Here is a 14,642-nt window from a genome sequence, read left to right on the forward strand (position 1 = left end):
TATGAATAATAATATTCATCAAAATATTAAATCACATAACTTGTTAAGCTTGACACTAAAATAATGTGAGTACATAAATCGCAACGATTTAAAATCAATTATTAAGTTATATGATTGCAATTATAAGTGTATAATTTAAAGTTAAATATATTTGAGACAAAACACATTAGACAAAAATTACATATGACTTTCACGTATCAAGAGCAAGAGAAGTTAGACATAATATCAAATCATTATTCTTTTTATTTTCATTTAGATATTTGAATATCTCAATTAAAATTATTAAATAGATTGATATAAAAATAAATTATATTTAAATAATTAATATATTGTTGAAAAAGAGACTACACTATGCTGTTTGTCCTGTGTCATTAAAATTTCAGTATCAATAACTTTTAGTTTTAATTAGGGATTATAAGTATTAAAATTATAATAATATATTTTATTATTAATATAATTAATCTCGAGAGCAATTCCACGTTTTGTCCATGCAAAAGCCCGATCTCATTTTTGCCTTAGGCCAGGAAAGGCCATCTTGATAATTTTAGGACAGAATCAGGCCGACAAGAACAAGTATGAGGCTGAACAATCCTAACTCGAAGAATGATGAAAAAGCCATGTTAAGCCTATGCTGGTCTCAAAAACCAAAAAAAAAAAAAAAAGGCCTACCTTCCATCCAAAATGAGAACGTTTCAATTTATTACTATTATTATATTTGCGTTGGAAAGCATTCTCATTTTAACCAAATGCCTTTTCTTTTCGTCCTCTAAACGTGAGAAGGTCCTGTCGACGACTCCCACCCCTCAGCACGGAGGTATTGCCGGTATTCTCCACTCCACACCGTCGCCCCTCCTCTATCGCCTTCCTCAACTCCGTACACCCACGCCATTATATCTGGTGCAACCACCTAATTTAATCATCTCTAGAGCTCACATCAACTCTTGTTTTTTTTTTTTTTTCCAAACCCTTTCGTGTTCTTGGTCCTGTGTCTATCCTCCACGGCCTATAGTCTGGACTTTCTTGATCTACCACGTTGACACGAATGGTTATGACGTAGGGTTTTTGTGCTGGCCTTCCTCTTCCCTCGTATCTTGGAGCAGTTCGAGCAAGCTCTTGTATATCTGAGTGAGCTTATAGAGTCGGACGTATCATTTAATGGACGAATATGGTAACCGGGTGAGTGAAAGCCCAGGTTCAAGGCATAATTTCCTGTACTCATTCGCTGCGGATGGAGGTTCAAGCACGGGAAACCATCACCAGTCGTACTACCTTTCATCTTCAATCAGGTGGATCGGAATGCTATCAATCTGTGAAAACCAAAGCCAACACCTCCAATCACACTCAGATTTTCCACTATCCTTTGATCAGACAAAGTCTTCAAACTCGCGGAGGAAGCCAAACCTCTGACGAAGTTGAATCTCTCAAAGCTAAAATCATTGCTCATCCTCAATATCCCAGCCTTTTGGAAGCTTACATGAACTGCCACAAGGTGAGAGTAATTAGTTTCTCAGCGTTTTTTTCTGGTTTATATCCGTAGATTGATAGTTAATGATAGGACTGTAGGTAGGAGCTCCGCCGGAAGTGGTGGCGCGTCTGACTGCGGCGAGGCAAGAGTTCGAGGAACGACAGCGATCTTCGGTCAGATCGAGGGAAACTTGCAAGGACCCAGAACTCGACCGATTCATGGTGGGGGGTTTCTTTCCCTTTTAAGGATTTGTTTGGCTCGCTTGGTAATTATTAGACGAAAAGCACTTGTTCGACGAGGTTGTGTTGGTGCCGTGATGACAGGAAGCTTACTATGACATGCTTGTGAAGTATGGGGAGGAATTAACAAGGCCAATTCAAGGGGCAATGGATTTCATACTCAAAATCGAAGCTGAGCTCAAGGTGCTTTGTAATGGACCTGTACGCGTCTTCCCCGGTACGGATCTATCTATTTTCTTGCTTTTCAACTTCTGTTCCTGAATCATCAATAATTTCCTATCGTTCAAACCAAACAAACTGATGATCTGATACGGTTTATCTTTGTATCCGTATAGTTTTAGCTGTGCAAACAGTTATAGGGCTACGGTTGTCGGCAACTTTGACCAAAATTTCCGTATCCAATGCGGGGGAATGGACTCAGAAAGAAAGATGAATTTGATTTGATGAAGCATAACCCTAATAACCATCTTCTATATGTACCAGGTTTTAGGTTTCCGAGAGTAGACCCGTTAAATATTCGCAAGATGTTTTCTCTTTTCGGGCTAAAACCCAAATTTACACGCTCCATTATTCTCTGTCTCCTCTTCGCTTTCCCGAACTTCTGAATTCTGACAAAATTATTCTTCTAGGGCTTCCTGGCTAGCTATTAAAAACCATAATATATCACTTGAATCGGTGCCTATATACCATAATGAATCTACTTTTCGACGATTTGTTTAGGGTTTTGTGATGACATTCCTGATTCATGTACACCCCTCGTCATCATTGTAGTGGCGAGGTCGAAGCTCTAATGGTCTAGGCCCTCCGGGGCCCCCAACAAATCATAATAATTATTAATTAATTCAATTCAGATTATTTTAGTCTAACGGCCGGGCATATGGGGGTGGAAACGGTAGTACCTAATGATGATAATAAAAAAAAAAATTACAGTGGTTAATTTCTTTTTGGCTGATTTGTGTGGTCAATTTCGACTGATGCATAATTTGGTTTTAGACATGTATAAACTGGAATCTGTCAAAGACCAGAATATTGGGCATTGAAATTGAAATAGGGCAAAACAATTTGACGTGACAATAATAAAATAATTTTTCCTGCATTCATTGAATGCTGTTCCAGTAATTGTTTAAGAGAGATACAATCCGCATAAATTTCCGTGAATTTGAATTTGCATATGCCCTCCAAATTCTTTGTTCTACTTGACTAGGTTGGCTCTCAGCCAGGGTCCTTGCCACTGTATAGCCATTTTTGACAGTGCCATACCATGTTGCCCCGCTCCAAATTAAACCAGCAATTAACAACACATTATTATTATTGTTACGTTGATGCTGAATGTCACTGACAGAGCTTACGGTTCATTTACGCTCAATGATGATATGCAAATAAGACACACAAGAACGAAAGCAGGCATTAAAAGTGTGCGGGTGCCTATTAAGGAGCTTAAGGAATGACACACGCACACTCTAATCCTAGGTTCGGTCTGTAACTACGGCTCTAAAATGTTCTGTATAGATATGTTGTCTTTATTTGCTTCTTTTTCTCCGTTTACAACATCATTATACGGAGGAATGAAAAAAATCGATCGAATTCAGGAAATAGTATAATGTGATCATGTTTTTCACTGCGTACTAACATTTCCACGCTTAGTTATTAAGAAAGTTGTGAATGGCCAAATTTTGGACCAATATGCAGAAGATAAGGGCGACGGCGTGGATTCATCTGAAGAGGATAGAGATAATAGTTGTGGAGAAGAAGAAATGCCCGGAATCGATCCTCGAGCTGAAGAACGTGAGCTTAAGAACCACTTGCTAAGAAAATATAGTGGGTACTTAAGTAGCCTCAAGCAAGAACTCTCCAAGAAAAGGAAGAAAGGAAAGCTGCCTAAAGATGCTAGGCAACAGCTACTGACCTGGTGGGAATTACACTATAAATGGCCCTATCCTTCGGTATGTGCATGTTATACGTAGCATTCTCTGTGAAATCTCACTAAGCTATAGCTAGCATATGTATCAGCTTGCGTAGTGATAATGAAACGCTAAGTTGCTTTGATAAGATTAGCATTAATAAATTATTTTGCTACAATGAATTGAGTAGGAGTCAGAGAAGGTGGCATTGGCAGAATCGACAGGGTTGGACCAGAAGCAAATAAATAACTGGTTCATAAATCAGAGGAAGCGGCACTGGAAGCCATCAGAGGACACGCAATTTATGGTGATGGAAGGTCTGCATCAACGGGAGCCCAGTCTTTATAGACGTTCACCACATGGCTAATGCTCACTGCCGTCTTGGACCATGACCCCCTGCAGCACTTCCTGATTATATGTGTGTGTATGTATATTTGGGAAACAAGTTCTTGTTTCTTGTGCAGTGTGGGAATAATAGAGCAGTAATGGTGAGATGTAACTTTCCCAGTGGTTGTGCCTTCTGTTTGAAGTATCGGATGAAAATACCTTGTTCGGGTGTTGTTGGAGACCCGTGGTCTTCTTATAACGTGAGGGATTGCGGGAGATTATTGTCATTTCTTTTCATATCTAATTATTGTAATTTTGCTGTTTTATTTGTTGTAAACAGAAGGCGAAATTCGCGATTTGGAGACCCTGGAAGTTCTGCTACATATGCTATAGCTAGCCTAGCTAGCCTCTGTGTGTATATATAAAGAGAACATATTCATCGTGAAACCTGAAATTCCATGATGTTAACTCTCCCTTATTTTTCGTTAAATATCTCAACCGTATAAATTGACGTTTCGGATGAAATTTTATAAATACTCATTTTCTAACATCTATATATGTAAGTAATTTACATAGGTCATACCCGTGCAACGCATGGGATTGAAGACTAGTTTTGCCTTGTACTTTGAACACCTTTATCGACACGTTTATTTGTTCGGGAACATGGTCTGAGAAATACACGTTTTCCCACAGTCCACAGATAGATTACAATTTTTTAAGATGCTGAAATATGACACAAATTCGTTCTTTATGTGTTACTGTTAAGGCCGGCTTAAGGATCATGAGATGGTAAACTCGTTGGGCCAGGCCCAGTGTTAGAACATAAATATTTGAAATGTAAAATTAAATTAGGTTTCCTGATCCGTGCGTCATGGCTCATGATGCATGATAAGTGAATGGATAAAACCGCGTGCTTATGGTGGCGTGTCCGACTTATCATTAGTGCTCATCACTCAAGTATTTATTAGGGCGATGAAATTGAACCATTAAGATCAAAAACTAAAATATCATTTAATAAAATAAAAAGTTATAAAATTATAAAAAAAGTTATCATTAATCTGGTCTAGATTTAATTTGAAGAGTTTAATTTAATATTAAAAGTTATATAATTTTACATATTGACTATCCAGATATGTTATACGCAATCCATATTAATATTAAATTCTTTTATAATTTTATTTTAATAAACATAACATTGATAACAAAATATATAAAAACCAGATTTTTTAAAAATTAAAAATTAAAAATTTTAAATATGAACTATGCAAAATACATTTTAATAGTTAATATATAAAAATTATATTAAACTGGGCCCTTCAAGGTAAATCTAGGCCAGGTTGATAATAAAAGATTTATTAAAATATTTTTATAAAAATTTATTTTAATAAATATAAAATAAAAATATGAAAATACTTTAAATCTTAGCTATTCAGGTGAAGATCCGGATTGTCTACATTTTATTACACTGATGAGCATATAATGAGCACTAAAGATGGACCTATAAGCCCTCGTGCTTATGGTGAGATTATTGCAAGGACACGTGGAGGTGAGTGGAGCAAGGTGGTTGCCGGTTACGTTATACTATCAGCAGAGAAGGCTGGATGGAGAGGTGTGAAATGTATTGTGATGTTTCTTTCCAATCCCATCCACTGGGAGTTTTACTCACTCTCTCTGACATTTCTATTTCTCTTTCCTTTCTGCACTTCCTTTCTTGTTGATATGCCTGTAATATGATATTCGAACGTTATATCAATATTCTGAGAATCAATTGTTATATTTCTATAGCAATGGCCAAAATAATAAAGCATATATAATAATTGAAAAAAAAATAAATCTATATATATCACTAACATAATAACACAAATATTTAACCTATATATTTATATTTAATCTTACATAAATATTTAAATATATATCTTTATTTTAAAATTTTGCTCATTAATTTTTTATGGCATAGAATAATTAATTATTATGTTTACTATAAAATTTTTAAAAACTTCTTTCTCATTATAAACTATCATTAAATTGGTGAAGATTTTATATTTTCCATAAGCATTGAATAATTTAAATACGTCCCTAGAATCTAAAGTTATTTCAATATAAAAAACTATATTACTTGCTTATTGAATTTACTATTTAATTTTTTGTTACAATGCTTTATAAAATTTATTAGTAATAATTCTGATAATTTCTTTCATCAAATATATTACCTGCTTATTGAATTTACTATTAATTTTTTGTTGCAGTGCTTTATAAAGTTTGTTGGTAATAATTCTCATATTTTAAGAGCAACTGTAATGTTATCTTGTTAAAAATAAGTAGATCTTATAATAACCATATTAAGCTACTATAATGATTAGACTATACATGCTTAAAAAATTATTATAAAATTAAAATAAAAATTCTATCTAGTGTCTCAAAGTTTTTATCACGTGCTAACTTATAACTCCTATATTTTATTAAAAAAATTTAAAAAGTTAGGGAAGACTATGACCCTTGCTGGTCTCTTCCTGTCTCTACCCCTGTATCCAAGCAAAAGTTCATATTTAATTTGTAAGTCTTTAAACCATTATTGACTGAGGGTACGGGATCAAATTCTCTCGCACTCTTTCAGTGTTGAGGCACTATTTAACATTAACAAGCCACTTGAGCCCAGCTAACCTAAGCTCTTTTATTTATTGAAAATGAAAAAAACTGCGTGTGTAATAGAAGGACTTGAGAAAATATTGCTCTCTCTCACAATATAAAGACAAAGAGTTTGTTACAACAGCCTGGGACTCATCATAAACGTAAGCGTGACCATCGAAAAAGACAAACAAATAAACAAATAAAATAATACAAAGAATAATAACAAAATAACAAATAGCCTTGTAACTCTAGATGCACAGCTTTTGTGTGCGTTGTTGGGCTTTTCTGCTTTATAGTTCTTGGGCTTGGTCTGTTTCTTAAGTACAGCATCATCCCCCCTTAAGCCAGAGTTGATCCAAGACAAGCCGAGTTTGTCTCGAAGAAATACAAAGTCAGAATAAGCCACAAACTCAAGAGTATCATCCTTTTGAATCAGTAACTCTACTTGATATAAACATCAATTGTCTTTATCATTTAAGTTATTAAAATTTAAATTAATAATTTAGATAAACTCACACTCATTCATTAATTGTAATGAAGTATAAATTTATAACCATAATTTAAATTTTAATGATTTAAATGATTCAAACACTTAATGTCTATGCTAAATACAATCACTTAATCCAAATCCCTTTTTACATGAAAATCAAGAGATGCTGTTCCTTGAAGATATTGTAATGAGTGCTTTACTGCTTCCCAATGGAGAAGTATGGGACAAGACGGAAATTGACTAGGTTTGCTTACCAAAAGCAGTATCAAGCCTTGTATTTGCCAAATACTGCAACGACCTTATAACGGGCTGATACACTGTGCTATCTTCAACCGACAAAGGAGAGCTATCAAACTTCGACAATGTTTGGCCAGTAGACATGGGAGTCTTACAACAGAGACGGTGCACGTGGACCAATCGGTTGCTCCATAGTAATGTTTAATAATGTTGAGTTTGGCTTAATAAAGTACGAGATATATGTGGAAAGAAAAATATGACTGTAGTTGAAATTAGGCTCTCTCTCTCTCTCTCATGATTTTAGCTGGCTGAGCACAAAAGCAAGACTCCGTTTTATGCCAGAAAATGCAAAATATTAAGTAATCATATTCTGGGTAGCGTGTAAACACAATTGTTGGGAAAGGGTTTACCTCTCCGTCTCCAAGGCTATGCTAAAATAAAGCACACTAATTTCACATAGAATTAGGAACCTCTTATGAATAGAGCGGGAGGCCTAAATGAGAGTGAAGGCATGCACTCACTAAGAGGGACCTCTTTTAAAAAGATCTTTTGATTTTACATCTCACGTTTTATGAGATATTGATTATATTTTTTAATATTATCTTTTATCTTAATTTACCAATCATTAAAGAGAATGTAACATAAATTCCAAAAAATTTCAATTAAACAATTTAAAATTGGAAATTTATTTTTTGTGAGTGGTCAATAATTTAATCACCTCTCATTAATTTAAGCAAAATAGTTGAAAGTGTACGTAGGGATGGAGTGTGTGTGTTGATTCCCTTCAGTTCTAATTATAATTCAAAGGTGAATTTTTTAAGTTTTGTTTATAAGTCATGTCTTGTATTTTTTATAACAATCTTTTTCTTATATCCTCCAATAAATACCAGCGAGAGAAGGTATCAATATGTTATTAAAGGATACATATTTAATAGAAGTAGGGTTAAAAACTTATTAAATTTTTAAATATATTTAATGAGTCTTAAAATTTACTATCTTGATTTCTATAAAATATGTTAAAAGTGACTGTAAATAACTTTATTTTTGTTTCAAATTATAATATAACTTTGGAGGTATGTATTTCTTTGTTCCAAAAATATAAAATAATTTTACAAAAATAAAGTTTTATTTTCATCCAAGAGGAGAGATAATTAAAATTATTGTAATGTAATGTGATTAATATGTAAATTTAAATTATATTAAAATAAGAATATTCTTGAAAAATTTATATTTTTCTTTTAAAAATTAAGTTTATAAAGTAATATTATTAAATTTTATTGATTGTAATTAGTGTTATATCAAATTAAATTATCTTCAAATTTAGACTGGATCAATAGAAGGAACTGTGGCTCGTGGATGATTCATATTTAAAAATTTGATATTTTTGGAATAATCGGGCTTCGCTTCGAAGCCCTGCCCTTTTAAGCCCTAAAAAGGACTCGGGCGGTCTATGAAACTCATTTTACTTTTTTTTTGGGATATTGTAGGTGATGATGATGAAGAAGCCTGTGAAGCTTTAAATTTGGTATTGTAGGTGATGATGATAAAGAAGCTGCAGAGATAGTTTGATATTGAGCTTTTGCCTTCATCTTCCACAAGTGGACCTACATCTGAGGGTTCCAATATTTTTTTGTGAATGACGATGATGGAGATATTGATTAGAATTGATGATGATGTTTTCCTTCATCTTATTTAAACTTTTAAATTTGTTATTTATTTTTTAAATTATGTGAGACTTTGGTTGGATGTATGTTGAATTTTAAAATATTTTAAGTACATTTCAATGTTAAATTTTATTTTATTTCTATCAGGGTTTATGGGTCCGGCCCTCAGTCCTTTGAATAAGGGTCGAACTTTAATTTTAAGATAAAATTAAGATAATCAAGTTTTAGAATTTAAGTCCATCCATTTATCAACTCTAACCAGCATTCATATGTGATTATGCGAGTGAGAAATTATGGCAGATACGGAGTGGTTATGCGTAAATTAGAGAGGGATGTTTTAGACTTTCGGGGGTAAGTAGAAGGTTGGTTGGGGAAAAATTTTTCACTGGAGCTAACATTATTCATAATTTATTTAATAAAAATATAATATATAAATGATATTAAATACTTTCTTAATCTTATTTATAAAATAGAAAGAAAAAAATTTGGTTTTGTTTATTCACTTCATTTGTTCTGGTCTTCTCTGAACAATGTGCTGGAGTATGGGCCTGCCCAGACCTGGGCCGCCTAAGGATGATGGCTGGTGGGGAGGCCCATTGGGAGATTGATAGCTGACGGGGGTGGTTGCGCGCTGACGTGGATGTGACTTTGGGATTGGGACGCATGCCCCATCTTTCTCACTTTCTTCCACGATCCTATCCCCTCCCCATTTGTTTACTTAACAAAGTGCTGTGTCCGATAAGATGAACTTTTTCGGCCAGCACGATAAGGTGAACTTGTATATAATTAAAATTTCATTTCTATATTCTTTCCTAATTAATATATCTTAATATTCATTTTATCTGTCCATTTGATTGATCACCCATTTGATTTAATGGCCATATATTATTTATTACCATCACTTAAATACTATTTTAATTTGAAAACATCGTAGTGTTTTTCATGATAATATATTCTGTTTAACATAATCAAAAATTGTACACTGTTAATTCAAATAATCAAATGGCGTTTAGATTTTTTGAAAGATTAGTTTTATCATTGTGGGCTGTAAAATGTATATCTTTAAAAAAAAGAAGAAAAAAAGAAAAAAGTTACCGAGAAAGTTTGGTAAGGAAAGTGACAGAATCGGACGGAATCCCAAATCGTTCACCAAAGTAATAAGAAGAACAAACTGATCTACCGGTTTCAATTAAGTCCAAAATTTGCTCTTTATAAGGAGTTGGCGTTATCCCCTTCGTCTCCCTTATCTCGTTGCTCCTCACGACTGCCTGCCTCCACCATGATTCTCAGGAACGTCCGCTGCGTCGCTCGTCTGCTTCTTCCCTCTCATCCTTCTTCTTCCCTTATCTCAGAGGTCATAATTCTTCTACTCTCTTGTTTCTTTCTTTTTTATGTTAATTTCCACACCATCATTCCCTCTCTCTTTCTGTTCCTTATTTGTCAGCAACCGTGTTGCATACATACACGTGTTTAGCCATCAATCTTCATCTTTTTCTTCTTCATCAATTCATCCAGTCATGTTACCCCGTATATGGTTTGTTAATGATCCAATGGGATGGCATAGGCTCGTGCGCACGAGTCAGAATTCCCAAATTAAAGCAAGTACTTAACGTCTTGTTTCAAAATATTATCTTCTATATTATTTATAACTCATTTTTAACATGTTTTAACGAATCAATAAAAACTTTAAATCTTACTAACTCTATTCTAAAATTAATAAATAAGATTAAAGGAATAAAATTGAAATATATATATTTGCATTATTATTAAGGGCTAGATGCGCGCTCCACAAAAATTATTGTCAAAATTGTCAAAGACACTTCTTTTTTGTTTTGTCAAAAAGTATAGAATACCTCAAACGAAACCAAATTTGGGGGACAAAGTGCTTTCTCAATCGTCCACTCTTAATTGGCTGGCTGCGACGCTTGGCCATCGAGTCTTTATCGAACGTATTTCCTTTGCCTCTAGTCATTATCGTACCTGAGCAAGGGGTAAGTTTGTCTTGGTGGTTCAAATCTCTGCAATTTCAATAATTCAAACAAATTAACGAACATGCTTGTTGTTTTGAGCTCCATTAGCATAGACTCTAACTTCCAAAATAGCGTGCGATAATCTGACCCACATGCTTCGCAAATAATGGCGGTAGATAGGACGCAACTGCCGTGGCTTTGCATCTCAAGTCTCCTCCCTCCAACGAGTGGCCGAACCATCATCTCCTTCACCCACAGGTAGTAACCAATCCCCTTATAATGCCACATTCATTTGTCCTCTCCAGTACTTAAAATTCCAACAAACCACGAGTTCATCATAGAACACTTTCAGCTTCTTTTATAACTATTCATGACTTTCATTAGCATATGCAGTTTGTTATTATTTAATATTATATATATAGGTACAAAGAATATTAAATAAAAAAATAGACATGCAGATCAAATAAAAGTGGAGGTCTATTTTTTAAATTATTTTTATGGAGTTGGCAGGGAGGATGAGAACGCTGAAGTGGAGTGGGATGGTCTAGGTTTTGGACTGATGCCGACTGATTACATGTACGTGGCCAAGTGCAGCGAGGACCCAACTTTGGACGAGGGCAACTCAGTCTTTTCGGGAACATTCAACTGAGCCCATCTGCTGGAGTTCTAAACTACGGCCAAGTGAGTAGAGTTTAACTCAGAGACAGATAGATAAATCTGCAGTTGAAGTGAAACCCGAAATCCATGCCCTTGTGTTTTCGGACCCGAAATTACTGTCTTGTCTGAACAGGGATTATTTGAAGGCACAAAAGCATACAGAAAGGAAAATGGGCACCTACTCCTGTTTCGACCAGAACAAAATGCCATGCGCATGCAGGCAGGGGCAGAAAGAATGTGCATGGCAGCACCGTCCGTGGATCAGTTTGTGAATGCTCTCAAGCAAACTGCCCTGGCTAATAGGCGCTGGGTATATTACTCTCTAGCTAGCGTGGTTATTTCCATTGTATGTAATATCAAGAGTTCAACTTTGGACTTACGTGGAAGGCCAGAGCAGGTTCCACCACCGAGGAAGGGATCATTGTACCTCAGGCCTCTGCTCATAGGAACGGGTCCTGTATTGGGTTTGGCCCCAGCACCTGAGTATACATTCCTTGTATATGCTTCCCCTGTTGGAAACTATTTCAAGGTCAGTCACCTGTCTTTTTTTTTTTGGGAAAGAAAATAATAGCTGAAGCTTCTGCGAAACGTTTAAAACACGTGGAATTCACAAGACCATCCTTTTGCAGGAGGGTTCGGCGCCGCTTAACTTGTACGTGGAGGAGGACTTTGATCGCGCTTCTCGTCGCGGAACCGGAAGCGTCAAAACCATTTCAAATTACGCTCCAGTAATTTCCCCTATTCCTTTGACAGAATATAATTGATAGACATTATCTGATAGGGTGGATATATATATTGTTTGTGGTGAAATTAATGTAGGTACTAATGGCACAAATGAGAGCAAAGAACAGGGGATTTTCAGACGTGCTGTACCTGGACTCACAGACCAAGAAACATCTGGAGGAGGTGTCCTCCTGTAACATTTTTATTGCCAAGGTCTGATTCTAGATATGCGTGCACCGTTACACATTTTTGCCTCTACGAGCAATATTGTCGCAAGTACCCCGTCTTATTTGTCTTTTGATCCCCCACCCAAAAAAAAGGGCAAAAACATCTCAACACCAGCCACCAACGGAACCATTCTCGCTGGAATCACCAGAACAAGTGTCATTGAAATTGCTCGTGATCATGGCTACCAGGTGCCACTTCTTGTATGCCTATATTTGAAAAGAAAACTTGGCATTCAAATCCGCATTTTTGGTTTTTCCTGTTGGTTTCGAAGCAGTGTCACCAGGAAGCTTTTTACTTGTTAAAGTTCACTTGATGGAATTATAATAATTAATCCCACAAAAAATGTGATCAGGTGGAGGAGCGTGCGGTTGGAGTGGATGAATTAGCGGAGGCCGATGAAGTTTTCTGCACTGGAACTGCCGTTGGTGTTGCCCCTGTAGGCACCATCACGTATAGAGACACAAGGTAAAGCAACGTAACGCCTCTCACCAATCTACTACCCACCAAAAAAAAGAAAAAAGGATCATTGATGTGTCCCATAATTGCTGAAGTGTGGAGTTGTGTGTACAGGATGGAATATAAAACTGGCAGTGGAACTATTTGTCAAGAGCTGTGTTCCACCCTCACCGGCATTCAGACAGGAAATATTGAAGATAGCAAAGGGTGGGTCCACGAGATTTACTGAGCTCCTGGGATTTTGCTCGGACGAAAGTGTTGTGAAAAATTGGAGATCGATCGTGTACCATTTCACAATAAAGAAAATTGTTAAGAGTCGTGATGTGTCTGTGCGATTACTGGGGATGGTAGAGTTTTGAAAGAAAAGTAACATCCCCCCCGGGAGGGTGTTATTTTGTACATGTTGTTTTACTGTGACAGTATAAAGAAGATTAAATACGACTGGAGAGGGGACGTATTGGGTGTTTGCCGCTAACTTAAAGGAGGCATATGAAGATCACCGGAGAATCCATTGTTAACGTGAGCGCCTGGGAGATTTCCACTTATCAAATTAGAATTGGTTGTGAGGGCTGAGGAATGTTAGTTTAGAAATTGGTTGGCTGTGCGAAAAGAAAGCTCATTAATGGTAATGACAATGATATATATTCCTCCGATCATATTTATAAATTATTTTTATTAATTTTATCAAATTAATATAATAAAAATATAAAGATTATAAGTAAGTAAAATTTTAAATAAAACCTTCAAATAAAAAGTAAAAATAAGTTAATCAATCATATAATATTATTTTTTATCTTTCTCTCTCTTACTTTTTAATAATAATTTAAAAATTTTAATTTAAAATAAAATAATTCTAACAATAAATGACTTATAAAATAAATTAAATTATATTTATAAAATAAAATAGTTATTTTTAAAAAGTGATTTATATATTAGGCTGGAGGAGTAATTGACTTCTAAACACGAATCTACTTGATAAAAACGCTGCCTGGTATGTTACATTTGGATTTTGAGTGGCGGTAAAAAGCGGACATGGCCACGGGGGTAATTGCCAATTGGTGGGCATGGGTGGGTTGGTGACTTGGCCGTGGGCGTTATCTTTGGCCGCACGGCGGGCCATAGGCACGTGTCATGTATGGATTGGATGACACTACTCGTTCCCAAATATTAAAAATATGAGTGTAATAAAGAATAATATTTAAAAATAATTAACTTTTATTAAAACAAATATTTAAAAATAAATTTAATAAAATTTATTATTATAATAAAAATTATGTTTTGATATTTTTTCAAAAGTGAGCTCAATGACTTGAAAGCTATTTAAATTACATAGACCCTCCGTTTCTATTCATAAGAAAAATTATTATTTTTTACTTTTTTTATAAATAAAATTATATATTTTAATAAACATTTATTATACATTTTTTAGATCACCTCTCATAATTTATATTAATGAGAAATAATTATTTGAAAGAAAAGTAACATCCCCCCCCGGGAGGGTGTTATTTTGTACATGTTGTTTTACTGTGACAGTCTAAAGAGATTAAATACGACTGGAGAGGGGACGTATTGGGTGTTTGCCGCTAACTTAAAGGAGGCATATGAAGATCACCGGAGAATCCATTGTTAACGTGAGCGCCTGGGAGATTTCCACTTA

General features: G+C 35.1%; 2 protein-coding genes across 2 annotated transcripts; both read left to right on the forward strand.

The window, feature by feature from the left end:
• The first annotated feature begins 731 nt into the window (after window positions 1-731).
• LOC129318624 (homeotic protein knotted-1-like) lies at window positions 732-4,086 on the forward strand. Its single transcript, XM_054963483.1, has 5 exons — window positions 732-1,489; window positions 1,564-1,686; window positions 1,789-1,921; window positions 3,394-3,647; window positions 3,796-4,086. The coding sequence occupies exons 1-5, from the start codon at window positions 1,229-1,231 to the stop codon at window positions 3,970-3,972; spliced, it is 948 nt and encodes a 315-aa protein (XP_054819458.1). The 5' UTR covers window positions 732-1,228; the 3' UTR covers window positions 3,973-4,086.
• A 7,394-nt stretch (window positions 4,087-11,480) lies between these two features.
• LOC129318458 (branched-chain-amino-acid aminotransferase 2, chloroplastic-like) lies at window positions 11,481-13,638 on the forward strand. The gene is given in 9 exon segments (XM_054963222.1): window positions 11,481-11,520; window positions 11,523-11,602; window positions 11,712-11,888; window positions 11,976-12,107; window positions 12,208-12,306; window positions 12,398-12,514; window positions 12,622-12,717; window positions 12,882-12,994; window positions 13,100-13,638. Coding segments are annotated over 9 exon segments (969 nt in total). The 3' UTR covers window positions 13,215-13,638.
• The last annotated feature ends 1,004 nt before the right edge of the window (window positions 13,639-14,642 follow it).

This window comes from Prosopis cineraria, unplaced genomic scaffold (genome assembly GCF_029017545.1).
Source record: "Prosopis cineraria cultivar Desert tree isolate PC_DT_omini unplaced genomic scaffold, ASM2901754v1 PC8, whole genome shotgun sequence".
Taxonomy (NCBI): domain Eukaryota; kingdom Viridiplantae; phylum Streptophyta; class Magnoliopsida; order Fabales; family Fabaceae; genus Prosopis; species Prosopis cineraria.